The 22,708-nt window shown below is 46.0% G+C and overlaps 1 protein-coding gene across 1 annotated transcript in view; it reads left to right on the forward strand.

Annotated features, from left to right (window-relative positions):
- LOC139266002 (mediator of RNA polymerase II transcription subunit 12-like protein) overlaps positions 1-22,708 on the forward strand; it is a 799,024-nt gene that overhangs the window by 604,606 nt on the left and 171,710 nt on the right. The window contains exons 32-34 of the mRNA XM_070883728.1: positions 1,481-1,570; positions 11,623-11,732; positions 17,221-17,356. Coding sequence (XP_070739829.1) covers positions 1,481-1,570; positions 11,623-11,732; positions 17,221-17,356 — 336 coding nt within the window. The remainder of the gene's footprint in view (positions 1-1,480; positions 1,571-11,622; positions 11,733-17,220; positions 17,357-22,708) is intronic.

Below are 22,708 nucleotides of genomic sequence, written 5' to 3' on the forward strand. Positions count from 1 at the left end.
GCTATCCAATTTGTCCCACACCCCTGGTAAGTTAAGAATGTAAGAATTAGGAGCAGGAGTAGGCCATACGGCTCCTCGAGCCTGCTCCCCATTCAATAAGATCATGGCTGATGATCTATCTCAACTCCACTTTCCCCGCCCAATCTCCATATCCCTTGATGTTGCAGCAGAAATGGGGAAATGCCTCCAGCAGCATTCCTGCCTCCTTCCCCCCCACTTCCAGGCCTATGATTCTATGCCTCTGGCCTCTTAGGCCTAACCCATCATCTCCCAGATCTCTTTCTGTGACTACTGCCCACCGCCCACGTACCCTCCCCCCCCCCATTTTCTGTGGCTGACCCAGTCCACAGAATCACTTTGCCTGGCTTAGTTTCTCTGACTGGATCATCCCTGTTGCCAGGCCTGCATCCGTCGCTCGCTCCTCCTCCTCCTCCTCCAGCCAACAGGAACATTAGGATCAGGAGTAGGCCATTCACCCCCTTCAATTAGATCGTGGCTGATCTGCACCTCAGCACCATTTTCCCGCTTTGCTGCATAAGATGCCTCTCTGTTGCCAGGTGATTATGGCCAGGCCTGTGTGCCTCCTTGCAACTCCCTCTCTGCAGCAAGCCTCTGAGTCCCTTCTCCATCCCACTCTCCAGGCGTCCAGTTCAAAAATAAAAGCTTCTCCTGCCTCTATAACGCTGTCTGGGTCACCCATGTTATTTGCATTCAAATGGCGTATCGCAGTTGGGTGTTAATTGTATTCAGTTGGTGAAAATTAATTGGGGTCTCTCCTGCTCTCATATATGTGAGTCATCATCATCATAGGCAGTCCCTCAGCATCGAGGAAGACTTGCTTCCACTCTAAAAGTGAGTTTTTAGGTGACTGAACAGTCCAATACGAGAACCACAGTCCCTGTCACAGGTGGGACAGATAGTCCTTGAGGGTAAGGGGTGGGTGGGACAGATTTGCCGCACGCTCTTTCCGCTGCCTGCGCTTGATTTCTGCATGCTCTCGGCGATGAGACTCGAGGTACTCAGCGCCCTCCCGGATGCACTTAGGGCGGTCTCTGGTTCGGGACTCCCAGGTGTCGGTGGAGATGTTGCATTTTATCAGGGAGGCTTTGAGGGTGTCCTTGTAACGTTTCCCCTGACCACCTTTAGCTCGTTTGAAGGAGTTCCGAGTAGAGCGCTTGCTTTGGGAGTCTCGTGTCAGTATGTGAGTAGGCTGGGGCAGAGTGGCAAGCTTAACTTGGGGATACACAGTATGCAATGTGTGTCTCTGTAAATAAAGGCTTGTTAGAACTAAAGACTGAGCTCCAGTACTCTATCCTTCACCACCTGGCTATCCAACTTTTACAACCCTTATGTGATTTGTCTTTAATAATTTATACTCTGTATATTGTGTATTAGTTTATGATTTACGGGCAACTAAAATGAATTGAAATGACTATTTTTGCCAGCTAATAGAACCCACTCTTCAATGCAATCTTCCCAGATTTTGAGCAACTGGCGAGAAGAACGTTACCAGGATGACATAAAGGCCCGACAGATGATGCACGAAGCCCTGCAGCTGCGTCTGAATCTGGTGAGACATCCTTCAAAAATATTCCTTTTAAAAAGAGGAGGCACTCTCTCAAACTGAAGCAACGCGGGACAGCATTGGTTAACTCGCCGCACAGTTCCCTCGATCGCACATTTCATGGCATAGATGCAATTGTACACCATGTTTTCTCCCATCTCCCAACAGAGGAGGCTGAGGGGAGACCTGAATGAGGTGCATAAAATTACGAGGGGCCTGGATAGAGTGGAGAGGACGGACCAATTTCCCTCAGCAGAGAGGTCAACAACCAGGGGGCATTGATTTAAAGTAATTGGAGGGAAGATTAGCAGGGAGTTGAGAGCATAGCAGTTAGAAAGCCAAATGGCTTGTTGTCCTTTATTGCAAGGAGTATAAGAGTAACAAAATCTTGCTGCAATTATACAGAGCTTTGGTGAGACCACACCTGGAGTACCGTCTACAGTTTTGGTCACCTTACTGAAGGAAGGATATACTTGCCTTAGGAGGGTTCAACGAATGTTCATGAGGTGAGATTGAGTTGATTGGGCCTATATTCTCTGGAGTTTAGAAGAATGAGAGGTGATCTCATTGAAGCTTATAAAATTCTTAGAGGGCTTGACAGGGTGGATGCTGAGAGGCTGTTTCCCCTGGCTGAAGAGTCTAGAACCAGGAGGGTTATATTTTCGGGATAAAGGTCAAGCCATTTAGGACTGAGATGAGGAGAAATCTCTTCACTTAGAGGGTTGTGAATCCTTGCAGTTAACGTGCTATGAATGCTCAGTCAATGAGTATATTCAAAACTGAGATCGATAGATTTTTGGACATAAAGGGAATCCAGGGATATGGGGATACTGTGGGAAAGTGGAGTTGAGGTCGATGATCAGTCATGATCTTATTGAATGGCAGAGTAGCTTTGAGGGGCCGTAGGTCCTACTCCTGCTCCTAATTCTTATGTTCTGACTTGTGCTTTAGTTTGAGGAGGGAGATGAGTACCATTTTCATCAAGGTGATTGTTGTGTATGGAGAAAGAGTCAAACTGAACATTGTGAGCTCAAAGTAAAGTGTGACCTTAGTCTTTTATTGCAGGTCTCCAGAGTGCCTCTCCAATCTGTGAGGCCTCCTTAAATACCTGTGCTTCCAAGCGATTATGGGATGGATCCCTTGGGACTCCATGGGATGAGCTCTCTGGTGGCTGTACAGAGTAAATACAAGTCCACATATATAACAACATTCCCTCCAAAAGTCAATAGTGTAACTATTTACAATGTGAGTCGATCCGGGGCCCTTCTTGCCCTGATTGATCATCTCGGTGTGAAAGCTGGTGTTGTTGAATCATTTGTTCGGCCTTCGCTGGGCTTCTGTGCAGCTGACCTTGCTGGGCTGCCTGGTGTGTTGGGCCCTGCTGGGCTACTGTGGTTGATGGGTTCTGATTCGTGGTCAACCGTGGTGCCGGTTGTATGTTGGGGGATCAAAAAAGGTAGGGTCCAAGGTGGGTTGCTCAGGATAGTCCATGAATCTGAGTTTGATTTGGTCCAAGTGTTTCCGGTGAATGAGACCATTTGAAAATTTGACCCGAACCATTCTGCTCCCCTCTTTGGCCATGACAGTGCCGGGAAGCCACTTGGAACCTTGTCCATAATTTAATATAAATACAGGATCATTGATTTCAATCTCGCATGACACATTTGCGCTATCATTGTTGAAGCCGTCTGCTTTATACCTGTTCATGTAGATCAGGGTGAACTAACGAGAGCCTTGTCTTAAGTGCTATTTTCATGAGCAGTTCAGCAGGTGGGATCCCAGTAAGGCAGGCAGTGACTAGTGGGGTGCCGCAGGGTTCAGTGCTAGGACCCCAGCTATTTACAATATACATCAATGATTTAGATGAAGGAATTGAATGTAATATCTCCAAGTTTGCAGATGACACTAAGCTGAGTGGTGGTGTGAGCTGTGAGGAGGATGCTAAGAGGCTGCAGGGTGACTTGGACAGGTTAGGTGAGTGGGCAAATGCATGGCAGATGCAGTATAATGTGGATAAATGTGAGGTTATCCACTTTGGTGGCAAAAACAGGAAGGCAGAATATTATCTGAACAGTGACAGATTAGGAAAAGGGGGTGCAACGAGACCTGGGTGTCATGGTACATCAGTCATTGAAAGTTGGCATGCAGGTACAACAGGCGGTGAAGAAGGCAAATGGCATGTTGGCCTTCATAGTTAGAGGATTTGAGTATAGGGAGGTCTTATTGCTGTTGTACAGAGCCTTGGTGAAGCCACACCTGGAATATTGTGTTCAGTTTTGGTCTCCTAATCTGAGGAAGGACCTTCTTGCTATTGAGGGAGTACCGCGAAGGTTCACCAGATTGATTCCTGCGAGGGCAGGACTGACATATGGAGAGAGACTGGATCAACTGGGCTTGTAGCCACTGGAGTTTAGAAGAATGAGAGGGGATCTCATAGAAACATATAAAGTTCTGACGGGATTGGACAGGTTAGAGGCAGGAAGAATGTTCCCGTTGCTGGGGAGTTCCAGAACCAGGGGTCACAGTCTAAGCATAAGAGATAAATCATTTAGGACCGAGATGAGGAGAAACTTCTTCACTCATAGAGTGGTTAACCTGTAGAATTCTCTGCCACAGAGAGTTGTTGATACCAGTTTATTAGGTATATTCAAAAGGAAGTTAGATATGGCCCTTACGGCCAAAGGGATCAAGGGGTATGGAGAGAAGGTTGAATGATCAGCCATGATCTTATTGAATGGCGGTGCAGGCTCAAAGGGCTGTATGGCCTGCTCCTGCACCTAATTTCTATGTTTCTATGTGAGTGGGGTCTCGTGCGGTAGCTAAGCACGACTCGGGATAGGCGAGTCTGCAGTGAGCCTTCAGTTACCCTCTTCAAGCCTTGATGGTTTGCACTGCTCTCTCTGCCTGACCATTGGACGCTGGTTTAAACGGGGCAGATGTGACATGTTTGAACCCGTCACAGGTCATGAATTCTTTGAACTCAGCACTGGTAAAACATGGCCCGTTGTCGCTCACCAGGACATCGGGTAGGCCGTGTGTGACAAACCTGGCGCGCAGGCTTTCAGTAGTGGCAGCGGACGTGCTAGCCGACATTATCTCACATTCAATCCACTTGGAGTACACGTCTACAACCACAAGGAACATTTTACCCAAGAACGGGCCTGCATAGTCGACGTGTACCCTAGACCACGTTTGGAGGGCCAAGACCATAAACTTTGCGGCGCCTCCCTGGGTACATTGCTTAACTGCGAGCATGTATTACATCTGTGAACGCACGACTCTAAGTCCGCATCGATACCAAGCCACCACACGTGGGATCTGGCTATGGCTTTCATCATTATAATGTCTGGGTGGGTACTGTGGAAGTCATTGATGAAGGTGTCTCTGCCCTTCTTGGGGACCACTACTCGATTGCCCCACAGAAGGCAGTCTGCCTGTATAGACATTTCATCTTTGCGCCATTGGAACGGCTTTATCTCTTCCTGTATTTCCACTGGGACACTGGACCAGCTCCCGTGAAGCACACAGCTTTTGACTCGAGATAATATGGGGTCCTGGCTTGTCCAAGTTTTGATCTGCCGGGCAGTGACGGGTGATTGCTCACTCTCAAATGCTTCCATAGCCATGGCTAGATCTGCGGGCTACGCCATTTCCACCCCCGTGGTGAGCATCGGCGCAGTTTTCTGTGTCTGGCCTGTAGCGGATGGCATACTTGTATGCGGACAACGTGAGCGCCCATCTCTGGATGCGGGCCGATGTGTTGGTGTTTATCCCTTTGCTCTCGGAGAACAGGGATATAAGTGGCTTATGGTCAGTTTCCAATTCGAATTTTAGCCCAAACAGGTATTGATGCATTTTCTTTACCCCATAGACACACGCTAACGCTTCTTTTTCAATCCTGCTGTAGACTTTCTCAGCCTTAGACAGATTCCTTGATGCATAAGCAACCGGTTGCAGTTTCCCGAAATCATTAGCTTGTTGCAATACACACCCGACGCCATATGACGACGCATCACATGCTAGTACCAAACGCTTACATGGATCATACAACACAAGCAATTTGTTTGAGCATAACAATTTTCTCGCTTTTGCAAAGGCATTTTCTTGGCTTTTGCCCCAAACCCATTCGTCCCCTTTTCGTAGTAAGATATGCAGTGGTTCCAACAGTGTGCTGAGACCTGGTAAGAAGTTACCATAATAGTTTGGGAGTCCCAGAAACGACCGCAGCTCCGTCACGTTCTGTGGCCTCGGTGCATTCCCGATTGTCTCCATTTTCGCGTTGGTGGGCCTGATGCCATCCAGTGCAATCTTCCTTCTCAGGAACTCGCCAGGAAAACACACTTCGAGCGTTTTAACCTGAGCCCCATGCGGTTGAGTCGACTAAGAACCTCCTCCAGATTCTGCAGATGCTCGACTGTGTTCCAACCTGTGACCAAGATGTCGTCCTGGAAGACCACGGTGTGCAGGACTGACTTCAGTCAGCTTTCCATGTTTCTCTGGAATATCGCTGCTGCCGATCGGATTCCAAACGGGCATCTGTTATAAATAAAAAGACCTTTGTGCATGTTGATGCAGGTGAGGGCCTTCGATGATTCCTCCAGTTCCTGCATCATGTAGGCTGAAGTTATATCCAGCTTCGTGAACATCTTTCCACCCGCCAGCATTGCAAAGAGGTCGTCGGCCTTTGGTAGTGGGTATTGGTCCTGCAGTGAGAAACGATTGTTAGTTACTTTGTAATCGCCACAGATTCTGACGGTGCCATCTCCCTTGAGGACTGGGATGATAGAACTGGCCCACTCATTGAACTAGATTGGAGAAATGATGCCCTCTCTTTGCAGCCGGTCTAGCTCGATCTCTACCCTTTCATCATGTACGGTACTGCTCTTGCCTTGTGATGGATGGGTCGCACTCCCAGAATTAGGTGGGTCTGCACTTTTGCTCCTTGGAATTTCCCGATGCCTGGTTCGAACAGCGAAGGAAATTTGTTTAAGATCTGGGCACACGGAGTGTCATCAGCAGGCGATAGTGCTCGGACGTCGTCCCAGTTCCAGCATATCTTTCCCAGTCAACTCCTGCCGAGCAGAGAGTGGTTGATGCCAGTTCATTGGATATATTCAAGAGGGAGTTAGCTATGGCCCTTACAGCCCAAGGGATTAAGGGGTATGGAGAGAAAGCAGGAAAGAGGTACTGAGGGAATGATCAGCCATGATCTTATTGAATGGTGGTGCAGGCTCGAATGGCCTACTCCTGCACCTATTTTCTAAGTTTCTATGTTTCACTGCCAATTACAGGAATCAGTTCTTTCGTGTACGTTCTTAGTTTCGTGCGAACTGGAGTTAAGACTGGTCTTGAGGCCTTGTTGCACCACATCCTTTCAAAAGTCTTTTTGCCCATGATGGACTGGCTCGCGCCCATTTTCAGCTCCATCGACACTGGGAGTCCATTTAGTTCATCATTCAGCATTATCGGGACAATTCGTGGTGAATGTGTGCACCCCATGTGCCTCTGCCTCCTTAATCTGAGGCTCTGGTTCGTCGAGATCTTCCGTGAATCTGTCCTCCACTGCCACATGGTAGTTTGCGGGTTTAACAGGCTTTGCAGCTCACCTGCACACTCGTTGGAGGTGTCCCATTGTTCCACAGCCCTTGCAAATGTATTCTTTGAATCGGCATGAATGGAAACGATGATCACCCCCGCAGTGCATTCATCATCCTTGATAGTGGACTCTGAGACATCTGCGGACATGTAGCTGCAGGTATGTGTGACCTGCCCTGTACGTTACGATTCAAAAACATCATCACTTTGTTCACAGTACTTGTAGCAGCACTTGTGTGCTGAGAGATTTGCTTCGTATTGTCACTGGTGGCAATGAATGCCTGGGCTATCGCTATGGCCTTACTCAAGGTTGGGGTCTCTACAGTCAAAAGTTTGAGAAGTATGGTTTCGTGGCCAATGCCAAATATGAAAATGTCTCTGAGCATGTGCTCCAAATGTCCTTAAAATTTGCAATGTCCTGCAAGGCGTCTTAGCTCGGCGACATAACTCGCCGCTTCCTGGCCTTCAGACCTTTTGTAGGTGTAGAACCAATACCTCGCCATCAGAACGCTTTCCTTCTGGTTCAAATGCTCTCGGACCAGTGTGCACAAATCGTTCTACGATTTCTCCATGGGTTTCGCTGGAGTGAGCAGATTTTTCATGAGGCCATACGTTGGTGCCCCACAGACGGTGAGGAGGATCGGCCTTCGTTTGGCAGCGCTCTCTTCCCTATCTAGCTCATTGGCCATGAAGTATTGGTCGAGTCGCTCCACAAAAGTTTCCCAATCATCTCCCTCCGAGAATTTCTCCAGGATGCCCACTGTTCTCTGCATCTTTGGATTCGCTATCTGTATCTCGTCGCCAGTTGTTGTGTATGAAGAAAGAATCAGACTGAACACTGTGAGCTCAAAGTAAAGTGTGACCGTAGCCTTTTATTGCAGGTCTCCAGAGTGGCTCTCCAACCTGTGAAGCCTCCTTAAATACCGGTGCACACAAGGGATTATGGAATCCCTTGGGACTCCAGGGGATGAGTCCTTTGGTGGCTGTACAGAGTAAATGCAAGTTTACATATATAACAGTGATATCAGGCAGAAGCTTCACCATAATGAGTTTTCATTCAAGTTTCATTGTTAGCTTAGGGGGTTGGGGGGAGTGGCGCAAGGCTGCCCTGAAGGAATGCGTTTGCCGAGTATCTCTGGAGAAAGCAGCAGCCCCCCCAGATGGCCAGTACACACACTGACAATTGTATGATTTCCTAGGCCTGATTCCGCAGCACTGGGAGCTCAATGGTATTACAGAACTTCTGTAACATAAAGTGAGCTTCATGTAATTAGGGATATGGTAATATAGTGGTTATGTCACTGGACTAGTAATCCAGAGGCCTGGACTGATGACCCAAAGACGTGAGTTCAAATCCCACTACGGCAGCTGGGGAATTAAAATTTAGTTAAAAGAAACACTTCCATTTATACAGCGCCTTTCATGACCACCGGATGTCTCATAGAAACATAGAAAATAGGTGCAGGAGTAGGCCATTCGGCCTTCGAGCCTGCACCACCATTCAATATGATCATGGCTGATCATGCAACTTCAGTACCCCATTCCAGCCTTCTCTCAATACCCCTTGATTCCTTTAGCCATAAGGGCCACATCTAACTCCCTTTTGAATATATCTAACGAACTGGCCTCCACAACTTTCTGTGGTAGAGAATTCCACAGGTTCACCACTCTCTGGGTGAAGAAGTTTTTCCTCATCGCGGTCCTAGATGGCTTACCCCTTATCCTTAGACTGTGACCTCTGGTTCTGGAATTTACAGCCAATGAAGTACTTTTGAAGTGTAGTCACTGTTGTAATATTGTAATTAAATAGTTAATTAAATAAATCTGGAATAAAAAGCTAGTGTCCGTAATGGTGACCATGAAACTACCGTATTGTTGTAAAAACCCATCTGCTTCACTAATATCCTTTCGGAATCTGCCATTCTTATCCAGTCTGGCCTATATGTGACTCCATACCCACAGCAGTGTGATTGACTCTTAACTGCCCCTCTACTGTTCAAGAAGGCGGCTCACCATCACCTTCTCAAGGGCAGTTAGGGATGGGTAATAAATGCCGGCTTTGTCAGCGATGCCCACATCGCAGGAATGAATGAAAAAAATGTAAACTGAATAAAACCGCTTCACTAGTTTATTTTTTTTAGTTTCTTTTTCCAACAATTGGCAAACACATTTCCTGAAATTGCACTTAAGAGGAAGAGTTATCTTTATGAGAGCGACTGCTTATTTACTTTTCCCCCTTCATTATTTCTTTCTTGCTGGAGTTAGCAGACTGGTGACAGCGTGAAACAGCTTGAAACAGCTGGCCAATTGGCACTCATTTTCCAATCTCTCACAGGCCATAAAGATGGCTTCTGTTGAAAAGTGATTTTAAAAACAAAAATCAGACTGATGCAGTAGGCGCCGTTATTCTGAGGTTGAGGTTGTACATGCAATGCAGAGGAAGGCCTACTTTGTGTCTGGCTTGGGCAATACCTGGCCAAGGGAGCACTTGCTGACATTGGGTGGCAAAGATTGACAAGTGTTCCATTTCGCAGCACCGATCCTGCTGGTTGTGGAAGAGAAACGCCCTCAAATAGAATAGGAACATAGGAACAGGAGTAGGCCATTCAGCCCCTCGAGCCTGTTCCACCATTCAATGAGATTATGGCTGATCTGCAACCTAACTCATGGTATTACAGAACTTCTCTAACATAAAGTGAGCTTCATTTAATTAGGGGTACGGTAGCATAGTGATTGTGTTACTAGACTAGTAATCCAGAGAGGCGAGTTCAAATCCCACCACGGCAGCTGGGGAATTTAAATTCAGTTAATTAAATACATCTGGAATAAAAGGGTTGTATCAGTCATGGTGACCATGAAACGGCCCATATCCCTTCATACCTTTTTGGTTAACAGAAAGCTAACACTCTCTGATTTAAAATTAACAATTGATCTAGCACCAATTGCCATTTGCGGAAGAGAGTTCCAAACTTCTACCTCCCTTTGTGTGTAGAAGTGTTTCCAAATTTCACTCCTGAAAGGTCTGGCTCTAATTTTTAGACTTTGCACCCTAGTCCTAGACTCCCAAATAGAGGAAATAGTTTCTTTCTATCTACCCTATCTGTTCCTATTGAGTGTAATGTCTCCAAGTTTGCAGATGACACTAAGCTGAGTGGCGGTGTGAGCTGTGAGGAGGATGCCAAGAGGCTGCAGGATGACTTGGACAGGTTAGGTGAGTGGGCAAATGCATGGCAGATGTAGTATACTGTAGATAAATGTGAGGTTATCCACTTTGGTGGTAAAAACAGGAAGGCAGAATATTATCTGAATGGTAACAGATAAGCAGGGAGGCCTTACTACAGTTGTACAGGATCTCGGTGAGGCCACACTTTGAATATTGTGTTCAGTTTTGGTCTCCTAATCTGAGGAAGGACATTCTTGCTATTGAGGGAGTGCAGCGAAGGTTCACCAGACTGATTCCCGGGATGACAGGACTGACATATGAAGAAAGACTGGATCGACTAGGCTTATGTTCAATGGAATTTAGAAGAATGAGAGGGGATCTCATAGAAACATATAAAATTCTGACGGGATTGGACAGGTTAGATGCAGGAAAAATGTTCCCGATGTGGGTATGGAGTCACATATAGGCCAGACCGGATAAGAATGGCAGATTCCGAAAGGATATTAGTGAAGCAGGTGGGTTTTTACAACAATACGGTAGTTTCATGGTCACCATTACGGACGCTAGCTTTTTATTCCAGATTTATTTAATTAACTATTTAATTACAATATTACAACAGTGACTACACTTCAAAAGTACTTCATTGGCTGTAAATTCCAGAACCAGAGGTCACAGTCTAAGGATAAGGGGTAAGCCATCTAGGACCGCGATGAGGAAAAACTTCTTCACCTGTGGTGAACCTGTGGAATTCTCTACCACAGAAAGTTGTGGAGGCCAGTTCGTTAGATATATTCAAAAGGGAGTTAGATGTGGCCCTTATGGCTAAAGGGATCAAGGGGTATTGAGAGAAGGCAGGAATGGGGTACTGAAGTTGCATGATCAGCCATGATCATATTGAATGGTGGTGCAGGCTCGAAGGGCCGAATGGCCTACTCCACCTATTTTCTATGTTTCTATGTTCCCTTTAATATCCTGAAAATGTCGATCAGATCACCCCTTAATCGATTAAATTCTAGGGGATACAACCCTAATTGTGTAATCTCCCCTCCTAAATTAACCCTTGCAGTCCGGGTATCATTCTGGTAAAATGACGCTACACTTCCTCCAAGACCAATATATCCTTCCTAAATCGTTCATTCATCGGTGTAAAATAATCCCTTGCCTCATTCCATTCAAAAAATCAAAACAAAGTTTTACTTGTTCTGCCCAGCTACGTTTTCATTTGGGAAAGAATTGATATTGTAAATGAGGCTTTCTACTCTTGTGGGATAACTCTCCGTGTTTGGCTCTGCCTTTCTAGGTTGGTGGGATGTTTGACACTGTACAACGCAGCACCCAATGGACAACGGATTGGGCTCTTTTACTTCTACAGATAATTACCTCAGGAACGGTTGATGTGCAGACTAATAAGTATGTGTTTTTTTAATAATGAATCAGAGGATAATTATTATGGAACAATTTGAACAACGTGTTAGAATTTTATATATTTTTTCATGACACTGATTGAATGCATAGCAGTAATTTAAGGTCTAAATGTTTTGCTAAGTTTTGAAAATGCTCGGGTGTTTATTGTCTCATAACATGAACAAAGCAGAGGGCATGATACGGGCTTCAGGTGTGATGCCCCATTTAAACCAACAAGACCTTCTGAATGAGTAACACCACTTTTCCTGTTCTTCGATTTAGGCTTTTTACTCTCTGGAGATATCTCCTTTATCTTTGCTCTCCCTCTTCTTCCCCTCTCTCCCACTCTACCTGCCCCGGATGCCTCCAATCAAAAATGTTTTAACAAAAGTCCCTGGTGGTCCCCGAGGTACGAACACTCCGGTCCGAGGCCTAGATACTCAGCCCAGCGCAGAGGCCCACATATCCCTGGAACGTAAGCGCACCCTGGGATCACGTGGGCCTGGACCACCAATGAACATGAAGTATTCTCATTGATAATAATGGTGAGTTCCATTTGTATGGAGCTCCCATTAATGAGAATACCCCCAAAATACAGAATCACAAAACATAAATTAAAAAAAAAAACACTTCACATATTTAAAATTAATAAACATGTTTAAAAAAATATAGTTAAAAAAAAATTTAATAGGGTTAAAAATAAACTTACCTTAATGGATAGGGTTTTAATATAAAACTCATTGATAAAATTTAATATTTCTGTCTTTTAAAACTCTTATGTTGGTAAAGCCGGCCTTACGCGTTCTTTTACCAGGCGTAAGAGTTTTAAGGACATTCGCTGTGCAGGAGTTGGGCAAATAGCCCAATTCTCCACCCGCGGAGGCCCTTTCGTTTCGGATGCGTGCGATCTGTCGAAAGAAATGTTGACAGATCGCAAGTGCCGGGTTTAGGCACATGCGCAGTGCACGCCTAAAGCCGGAACTTACGGGGCCTCCTCAGGCACGTGTGCACATCAGAGAAGTCACAATCTACAGCCCATTGTTAGGATGATAGAAATTTCAGTACCAAAGAAAACCTTTTGGCCCTTTGTGTCTGTGTTCCACATCAATCTCTACATTAGTGCCATTTACTATAATCCCATTTTCTTGCTCTTTACATCAACCCTGTTTCAACAGCGTTTCTGACCCCTCTCTGTCTGTAATGAGGAAAAATTCTGACGTTAATTGGTCGATGGAGCTCTGCTAGTCTGCAGCGTGCAAGTAGTAAAAAACGCTCTGAAAGCGATGGGTTCTGTGGTCTCACTGGAGACCCATATACTTGCACTTGGGATATTGGGAGAGCCCAACTTTCCTACATCTCTTGCTTTCTGTTTACTGGAGAAGGGGGAGTGTTAGGGGAGTCCTAGGGGGAGTGTTTGCTAGTGCTGTTGGGGAGGAGTTAAACTAATATGGCAGGGGGATGGGAACCAATGCAGGGAGACAGGGAAACAAAAAGGAAACCAAAGCAAAAGACAGAAAGGAGATGAGTAAAAGTGGAGGGCAGAGAAACCCAAGACAAAAAACAAAAAGGGCCACTGAATATAAAGGGGCTGCAGGAGGGATCAAAACTAAAAATCATGATTCAAAAACTAGTATTAAAACACTCTACCTAAACGCACGCAGCATTCGAAATAAAGTAAATGTGTTGACGGCACAAATCATTACAAATGGGTATGATTTGGTGGCTATAACAGAAACGTGGTTGCAGGATGGCCAAGACTGGGAATTAAACATACAAGGGTATATGACGATTCGGAAAGATAGACAAGAAGGGAAAGGAGGTGGGGTAGCTCTGTTAATAAAGGATGATATCAGGGCAGTTGTGAGAGACGATATTGGCTCTAATGAACAAAATGTTGAATCATTGTGGGTGGAGATTAGAGACAGTAAGGGGAAAAAGTCACTGGTGGGCGTAGTTTATAGGCCCCCAAATAATAACTTCACGGTGGGGCGGGCAATAATCAAGGGAACAATGGAGGCATGTGAAAAAGGAACGGCAGTAATCATGGGGGATTTTAACCTACATATTGATTGGTCAAATCAAATCACACGGAGTAGCCTGGAGGAGGAATTCATAGAATGCATATGGGATTGTTTCTTAGAACAGTATGTTACAGAACCTACAAGGGAGCAAGCTATCTTAGATCTGGTCCTATGTAATGAGACAGGAATAATAAACGATCTCCTAGTAAAACATCCTCTCGGAATGAGTGATCACAGTATGATTGAATTTGTAATGCAGATTGAGGGTGAGGAAGTAGTGTCTCAAACGAGCGTATTATGCTGAAACAAAGGGGACTACAGTGGGATGAGGACAGAGGTGGCTAAAGTAGACTGGGAACACAGACTAAACGGTGGCACAATTGAGGAACAGTGGAGGACTTTTAAGGAGCTCTTTCATATTGCTCAACAAAAATATATTCCAGTGAAAAAGAAGGGCGGTAAGAGAAGGGATAACCAGCCGTGGATAACCAAGGAAATAAAGGAGAGTATCAAATTAAAAACCAATGCGTATAAGGTGGCCAGGGTTAGTGGGAAACTAGAAGATTGGGAAAATTTTAAACGACAGCAAAGAATGACTAAGAAAGCAATAAAGAAAGGAAAGATAGATTACGAAGGTAAACTTGCGCAAAACATAAAAACAGATAGTAAAAGTTTTTACAGATATATAAAACGGAAAAGAGTGACTAAAGTAAATGTTGGTCCCTTAGAAGATGAGAAGGGGGATTTAATAATGGGAAATGTGGAAATGGCTGAGACCTTAAACAATTATTTTGCTTCAGTTTTCATAGTGGAAGACACAAAAACCATGCCAAAAATTGCTGGTCACAGGAATGTGGGAAGGGAGGACCTTGAGACAATCACTATCACTAGGGAGGTAGTGCTGGACAGGCTAATGGGACTCAAGGTAGACAAGTCCCCTGGTCCCGATGAAATGCATCCCAGGGTATTAAAAGAGATGGCGGAAGACATAGCAGATGCATTCGTTATAATCTACCAAAATTCTCTGGACTCTGGGGAGGTACCAGTGGATTGGAAAGCAGCTAATGCAACGCCTCTATTAAAAAAAGGGGGAAGACAAAAGGCAGGTAACTATAGGCCGGTTAAGTTTAACATCTGTAGTGGGGATAATGCTTGAAACTATCATTAAAGAAGAAATAGCGGGACATCTAGATAGGAATAGTGCAATCAAGCAGACGCAGCATGGATTCATGAAGGGGAAATCATGTTTAACTAATTTACTGGAATTCTTTGAGGATATAACGAGCATGGTGGATAGAGGTGTACCGATGGATGTGGTGTATTTAGATTTCCAAAAGGCATTCGATAAGGTGCCACACAAAAGGTTACTGCAGAAGATAAAGATATGCGGAGTCAGAGGAAATGTATTAGCATGGATAGAGAATTGGCTGGCTAACAGAAAGCAGAGAGTCGGGATAAATGGGTCCTTTTCGGGTTGGAAATCAGTGGTTAGTGGTGTGCCACAGGGATCGGTGCTGGGACCACAACTGTTTACAATATACATAGATGACCTGGAAGAGGGGACAGAATGTAGTGTAACAAAATTTGCAAATGACACAAAGATTAGTGGGAAAGCGGGTTGTGTAGAGGACACAGAGAGGCTGCAAAGAGATTTAGATAGGTTAAGCGAATGGTCTAAGGTTTGGCAGATGGAATACAATGTCGGAAAGTGTGAGGTCATCCACCTTGGGGGAAAAAAAACAGTAAAAGGGAATATTATTTGAATGGGGAGAAATTACAACATGCTGCGGTGCAGAGGGACCTGGGGGTCCTTGTGCATGAATCCCAAAAAGTTAGTTTGCAGGTGCAGCAGGTAATCAGGAAGGCGAATGGAATGTTGGCCTTCATTGCGAGAGGGCTGGAGTACAAAAGCAGGGAGGTCCTTCTGCAACTGTATAGGGTATTGGTGAGGCCGCACCTGGAGTACTGCGTGCAGTTTTGGTCACCTTACTTAAGGAAGGATATACTAGCTTTGGAGGGGGTACAGAGACGATTCACTAGGCTGATTCCGGAGATAAGGGGGTTACCTTACGATGATAGATTGAGTAGACTGGGTCTTTACTCGTTGGAGTTCAGAAGGATGAGGGGTAATCTTATCGAAACATTTAAAATAATGAAAGGGATAGACAAGATAGAGGCAGAGAGGTTGTTTCCACTGGTCGGGGAGACTAGAACTAGGGGGCACAGCCTCAAAATACGGGGGAGCCAATTTAAAACCAAGTTGAGAAGGAATTTCTTCTCCCAGAGGGTTGTGAATCTGTGGAATTCTCTGCCCAAGGAAGCAGTTGAGGCTAGCTCATTGAATTTATTCAAGTCACAGATAGATAGATTTTTAACCAATAAGGGAATTAAGGGTTACGGGGAGCGGGCGGGTAAGTGGAGCTGAGTCCACGGCCAGATCAGCCATGATCTTGTTGAATGGCGGAGCAGGCTTGAGGGACTAGATGGCCTACTCCTGTTCCTAATTCTTATGTAAGAGGCTGCGAATAAGCCCGGCTGATTCCCAGCATTCTGGAACTGAGCAGGCTGATAATAGTGGCTCAGAAACATGCAGAACAGTAGGGCCATAGAGTAAACATAAGAAATAGGAGTTGAAGTTGGCCATTTGGCCCTTCGAGCCTTCTCAGCTATTCACCGAGATCATGGCTGATCCTCTGCCTCATACTCCAACTTCCCACACTATGTCCGTATCGCTTAGTTCCCCCAATTTATCGACCTCTGTCTTGAATATATGCAACGACTGAGCATCCACAGCTCTCTGGGGTAGAGAATTCCAAAGATTCACCACCTTCTGAGTGAAGAAAGGGGAAATAAGGCTGTAAATTGCCCCCGGGCAACATTCTGAAATCACGCTTTGCATATCATTTATTTGTGGAGGGGGTGGATCACCAAAATTTCCTGATAAATACGAGGCATTACCGAATTCACAACATGGTTTTTCCTGGACTTTAGAGTTCGCAGTTGAGTGATAAATCTCTGGGGTTGAATTTCTGCTGGGGTTCTCTCGATTGTCCGCCATTACATCAGTGGAAAATCTGTGGAAACTCCGGGTAAACGACATCTCTCTCTAGATTTCCGAGGATCTTGTGTCATAGTTTCAGCGGATGTTTGGGAGAACACCCCACCCCCTCCCCCTGTGGAAATGAAAGACATTTAATCTTTGCAGTAACACTCACAGCCAAAAGTGAAACTTGGGTAGAATTGCAAATGTTTGTTATCTCAATAAAACGTTTCCGTCTTCTGCTGGATCTTGATTAGAATTTATCGATGGCAGCTGATGAAATCTGTACTGGTTCCAAAGCCGAATTATTGTTCTGTCTAGAGGCATTTTGCCTTTCGTCTAGCTCTGCGCACAATTACCGATCATTGTTGTGGGCACAGTCGGTTAAAATTGGGCATGGTGCAATTGACTGTTTCTCTTTGCTTTCCCCCAGTGAGCTCTTCACCACCGTGCTAGACATGCTAGGGGTTTTAATAAATGGGACCCTGGCATCAGATCTATCCAGTGCCTCCCAAGGAGGATCAGAAGAAAACAAGCGGGCCTATATGAACTTAGTGAAGAAATTAAAGGTGAGACTGATGCGTCAAACATGCCGCTCTTAATATTGCGAGGTAGCTAATTTCAAATACTCTGTCACCCTAGTGACTTTTTACTGCGTTATTTTGTGTACTTTCATAGTACGACTGTAAGATCCTCTCTCCCATTGCTTTGTTCACTGTAAGTCGATTGATGTGCTATTTTATAAGGACAGGAATGTTGGTATTTGTAATGTAGGCACCTGTGAGTATGCTCACAGGTTTGTGGAGCTGTTGAGTTGGGAGTGGCTTGGCCAGTCACGTGATGTTCGCAAGACTGAATAAAACCCCAGCCAGTTGTGTTCGGAGGATCCACGGTTAGGCAGATGGTTGTAAGCCTGATGGATGAACTGGCAATGCGTGATGTGATTGTTAAACCTTTTGTTAATATACCAACTGTTTCTTAATCGCAATGTGTGCTATGAATTCTTAAGCAAGGAACCTATGAAGCAAATACATTGCAATATTCTGCCGCTACTGTGATCTTTCCCCTTTAAAGCCGCAAAGTCTATAGCTGGATGTCCTCGGGTCACTCAGAGGCTAATTGCAGCTGCTCAGGGAAGTTTGTAGACTGGCAGGTGCTTGTAAATTTCCAGCTCCCCAAGTCAGGAGAAACCAGCATGAAATGGCTGTGTTTTAATGGGCTCAAAATTGGCCCACCCATTTTTTCAGCGCATTCACCAGAGATGTGCCAACTTTGTGTGCTGAAAAAATGTCTCCGGATTCTGGCCGCTCTGTGGCCTCTCCCATGTCTTGGCATGGCATGGTCTGTCGATTAGGGGGCAGAGCTAGGACCCTGCATGAAAAACAGTGCCGGCAGCTCAACGCATGCGTACTGGAGGTTTCGCGCGTGCGCAGTAGCTCCTACCCCTAGCCGTGCTGCAGCGTGGGACCCGATGCGTTCCGCTCCTATCCCAGGCCGAGTGGCCTCTCAGAGAGAGAGAGAGAGAGAGAGAGAGAACCAGAGAGAGAGAGTCAGAGAGTCAGAGAGAGAGAGAGAGAGTCAGTCAGGCAGAGAGAGAGAGAGTCAGTCAGTGAGAGAGAGAGAGTCAGTCAGAGAGAGAGAGAGAGAGAGAGTCAGTCAGTCAGAGACAGAGAGAGTCAGTCAGTCAGAGAAAGAGAGAGTCAGTCAGTGAGAGAGAGAATCAGTCAGTCAGAGAGAGAGAGAGTCAGTCAGTGAGAGAGAGAGAGAGTCAGTCAGTGAGAGAGAGAGAGAGTCAGTCAGTGAGAGAGAGAGAGAGTCAGTCAGTGAGAGAGAGAGAGAGTCAGTCAGTGAGAGAGAGAGAGAGTCAGTCAGTGAGAGAGAGAGAGAGTCAGTCAGTGAGAGAGAGAGAGAGTCAGTCAGTGAGAGAGAGAGAGAGTCAGTCAGTGAGAGAGAGAGAGAGTCAGTCAGTCAGAGAGAGAGAGAGTCAGTCAGTCAGAGAGAGAGAGAGTCAGTCAGTCAGAGAGAGAGAGAGTCAGTCAGTCAGAGAGAGAGAGAGTCAGTCAGTCAGAGAGAGAGAGAGTCAGTCAGAGAGAGAGAGAGAGAGTCAGTTAGTCAGAGAGAGAGTCAGAGAGAGAGAGAGAGAGAGTCAGAGAGAGGGAGAGAGAGAGAGAGTCAGTCAGTCAGAGAGAGTCAGAGAGAGAGAGAGAGAGAGTCAGTCAGAGAGAGAGAGAGTCAGTCAGTCAGAGAGAGAGTCAGTCAGTCAGAGAGAGAGAGAGTCAGTCAGAGAGAGTCAGTCAGTGAGAGAGTCAGTCAATGAGAGAGAGAGAGAGAGAGTCAGAGAGAGAGAGAGTCAGTCAGTCAGAGAAAGAGAGTCAGTCAGTCAGAGAAAGAGAGTGTCAGTCAGAGAGAGAGAGAGAGAGAGAGAGAGAGAGAGTGTGTGTCAGTCAGAGAGAGAGAGAGAGAGAGTGTCAGTCAGAGAGAGAGAGAGAGTCAGTCAGAGAGAGAGAGAGAGAGTGTCAGTCAGAGAGAGAGAGTGTCAGTCAGAGAGAGAGAGTGTCAGTCAGAGAGAGAGAGAGAGAGAGAGTCAGTCAGAGAGAGAGAGAGAGAGCCAGTCAGAGAGAGAGAGCGAGAGAGTCAGTCAGAGAGAGAGAGAGAGAGAGAGTCAGTCAGAGAGAGAGAGAGAGAGAGTCAGTCAGAGAGAGAGAGAGAGAGAGTCAGTCAGAGAGAGAGAGCGAGAGAGTCAGTCAGAGAGAGAGAGAGAGAATCAGTCAGAGAGAGAGAGAGAGAGAGTCAGTCAGAGAGAGAGAGAGAGAGTCAGTCAGAGAGAGAGAGAGAGAGAGTCAGTCAGAGAGAGAGAGAGAGAGAGTCAGTCAGAGAGAGAGAGAGCGAGAGTGTCAGTCAGAGAGAGAGCGAGCATGTCAGTCAGAGAGAGAGAGAGAGAGAGAGAGAGAGTGTCAGTCAGAGAAAGAGAGTGTCAGTCAGAGAGAGAGAGAGAGAGAGTGTCAGTCAGAGAGAGAGAGAGCGAGAGTGTCAGTCAGAGAGAGAGCGAGAGTGTCAGTCAGAGAGAGAGAGAGCGAGAGTGTCAGTCAGAGAGAGAGAGCGAGAGTGTCAGTCAGAGAGAGAGCGAGAGTGTCAGTCAGAGAGAGAGAGAGCGAGAGTGTCAGTCAGAGAGAGAGAGCGAGAGTGTCAGTCAGAGAGAGAGAGAGAGTGTCAGTCAGAGAGAAAGAGAGAGAAAGAGAGTCAGTCAGTCAGAGAAAGAGAGTCAGTCAGTCAGAGAAAGAGAGTGTCAGTCAGAGAGAGAGAGCGAGAGTGTCAGTCAGAGAGAGAGAGAGAGAGAGAGAGAGAGTGTCAGTCAGAGAGAGAGAGTGTCAGTCAGAGAGAGAGAGAGTCAGTCAGAGAGAGAGAGCCAGTCAGAGAGAGAGAGCGAGAGAGTCAGTCAGAGAGAGAGAGAGAGAGAGAGTGTCAGTCAAAGAGAGAGAGAGAGACTGTCAGAGAGAGAGAGAGAGTGAGAGTGTCAGTCAGAGAGAGAGAGAGAGAAAGAGTGTCAGTCAGAGAGAGAGTGTCAGTCAGAGAGAGAGAGAGAGAGTCAGTCAGAGAGAGAGAGTGTCAGTCAGAGAGAGAGAGAGAGAGTCAGTCAGAGAGAGAGAGAGTCAGTCAGAGAGAGAGAGTCAGTCAGAGAGTTAGTGAAAAACCCAGTGGAAGTAGAGGTTCCATGTCCCCTTTGGCAGGTTGGCAGTTTATCTTAGAAGTCATGTTCTGCTTGGATATCGGCGGCCTGTGCTCTCCCCATCATCCCGCACCTATCCCCGGCCGAGTGGCCTCCCACACCGGCCAGCCCGCTGACTTCCCGGGCCGAGTTTTGATAGGAAGGAAGGACTTAGTTTTATTTTTTATTTCTTCTTGAATGTTTTTATGCTTCTTGAGTGTTGTGCTTTTTTTAGTGCTTTGCAAGGTCCTCTCCGCTTCCCTTCCCGCCCCTATCTCTGGCCGAATGGTCTCAGATGTACCTATCTGCGCTGATTTCTTAACTCTTCGCAAGGGTTTTCTGTGCAGCCACAAGTAGCCACATACGCTGGCCTAAGGTAGTTTGGAGCAACTATTAGCTGTCCAAAGTGACCCAATTGGCAAAAATGGGCATAGGTGGCTGGTAACGCCCCCTTTTGAAAAAAAAATGATACTTAAAAAAAATCCTAACTAACTCACTTACACTGGCGCAAATTGAATGTGCAAAATGGGGATTTTTAAGATCCGCCAGAAAAATCAAGTTGCTCCCAAAAAAATGGAGCAACTCCTGGACAATTTTGAGCCCAATGTTTTAACACTTTGGGCTAGAATTTCCGTTCTCAGTGATAACTGTATTTTTTCGCCAAAATGACCGTTATCGCAACGCTCTCGCTATGAGGCCGTAAATTCAAGGTTTAATTTGCGCAGCGGTCAAAATCGTCATTGCACGAGGATTCGCGGCGCAAACTACGAATTTCGGCAACTTTAGTCCGAGGCCGATACCGCTGCGAATTGGGCCAAGGGAGGGCGGAAAAATACCGAAAAAAAAATAACTTGAGAAAAAATAAATTTACTAAATATTTACAAGACACTTATCTAGAGAATCGCTGCAAAAGAATTTAAAAATAAAAACTTTAACTTACCTTTTTTGCAGGTCGTCATACTTGCCGCTGCTCCAAGGGCTGCATCGCAGCTTTTTCCCCATCGGTCTTTCTCGCGCAAGATACGAGTGCGCACAATGAGCCAAATTTTTGGCGAAAGCGATATTTCGAGTCTTGCCGACGGCGCTCCTCTCTCCAGCGACATTTGAAAACCGTCGCTGCAAAACGTCACCGAATTTTCCGCCGACTGGGTTTTCATCAAAAATAGCACCAAAAATCCAGGCGCAAAATTACCGGATTTCCAGCCCTGAATGTGCAGTTGATGCATTGTGTGCCATATTTTCCTAATCAACAAATATAGCAATCTTGGACTTACTTGACCCATATAGTGGATGCCAGTGCAATACAAGTCTGCTGCACGCTCATTTAATTTGTACTTTGTTGGTTTACCAATTTGTAATTTGCTTTCTGAGTGTTTCCAGAGAAACACATGATTTCCTTTTAGTTCTTGCCTGACTGGGAGTAAACAGAGCTTTGATATACGATGCTTCGAGCTGACCACTGGAATGATTACCATCACCTCATGCTGAAGGCCCATAGCTAGTGAAGTAATATCAGACCATCTCACCTCGTCAGATTGCAAGAACCACACAGCCCTTGGATGGCATATATTTTTTTTATTTGTTCCTGGGATGTGCGCTTCGCTGGCAAGGCCGACATTTATTGCCCATCCCTGATTGCCCCTTGAGAAGGTGGTGGTGAGCTGCCTTCTTGAACCGCTGCCGTCCGTGTGGTGAAGGTGCTCCCACAGTGCTGTTAGGGAGGGAGTTCTAGGATTTTGACCCAGCGACGATGAAGGAACGGCCGATATATTTCCAAGTCAGGATGGTGTGTGTGCTGATTTTATGCTGTGTGACCAATGCCAACCAATATTCTGTGTGATCTGTCGCTTACATAAATTCTTTTGCATGCACAGTGATGCTTTGAGTTTGAGGAAGGGAGGATGTTCAGTAAATGTGACCTGGGTGTTCTTATCAACAGTACCAACCAGTGCCACGTGCTAGTCAGAGTAGGAATTGCAGGATAGAGCAGGTGAATACGTGGCTTGAGCAGTGGTGCAGCAGGGAGGGATTCAAATTCAGTGGAACCGGTTCTGGGAGAGGACCAGTAGAAACTGGACGGTCTGCACCCGGGCAGGACCGGAACCAATGTCCTGGGGGGGGGAGTGTTTGCTAGTGCTGTTGGGGAGGAGTTAAACTAATATGGCAGGGGGATGGGAACCAATGCAGGGAGACAGAGGGAAACAAAATGGAGACA

The sequence above is a fragment of the Pristiophorus japonicus genome, chromosome 6, assembly GCF_044704955.1.
Source record: "Pristiophorus japonicus isolate sPriJap1 chromosome 6, sPriJap1.hap1, whole genome shotgun sequence".
NCBI lineage: Eukaryota > Metazoa > Chordata > Chondrichthyes > Pristiophoridae > Pristiophorus > Pristiophorus japonicus.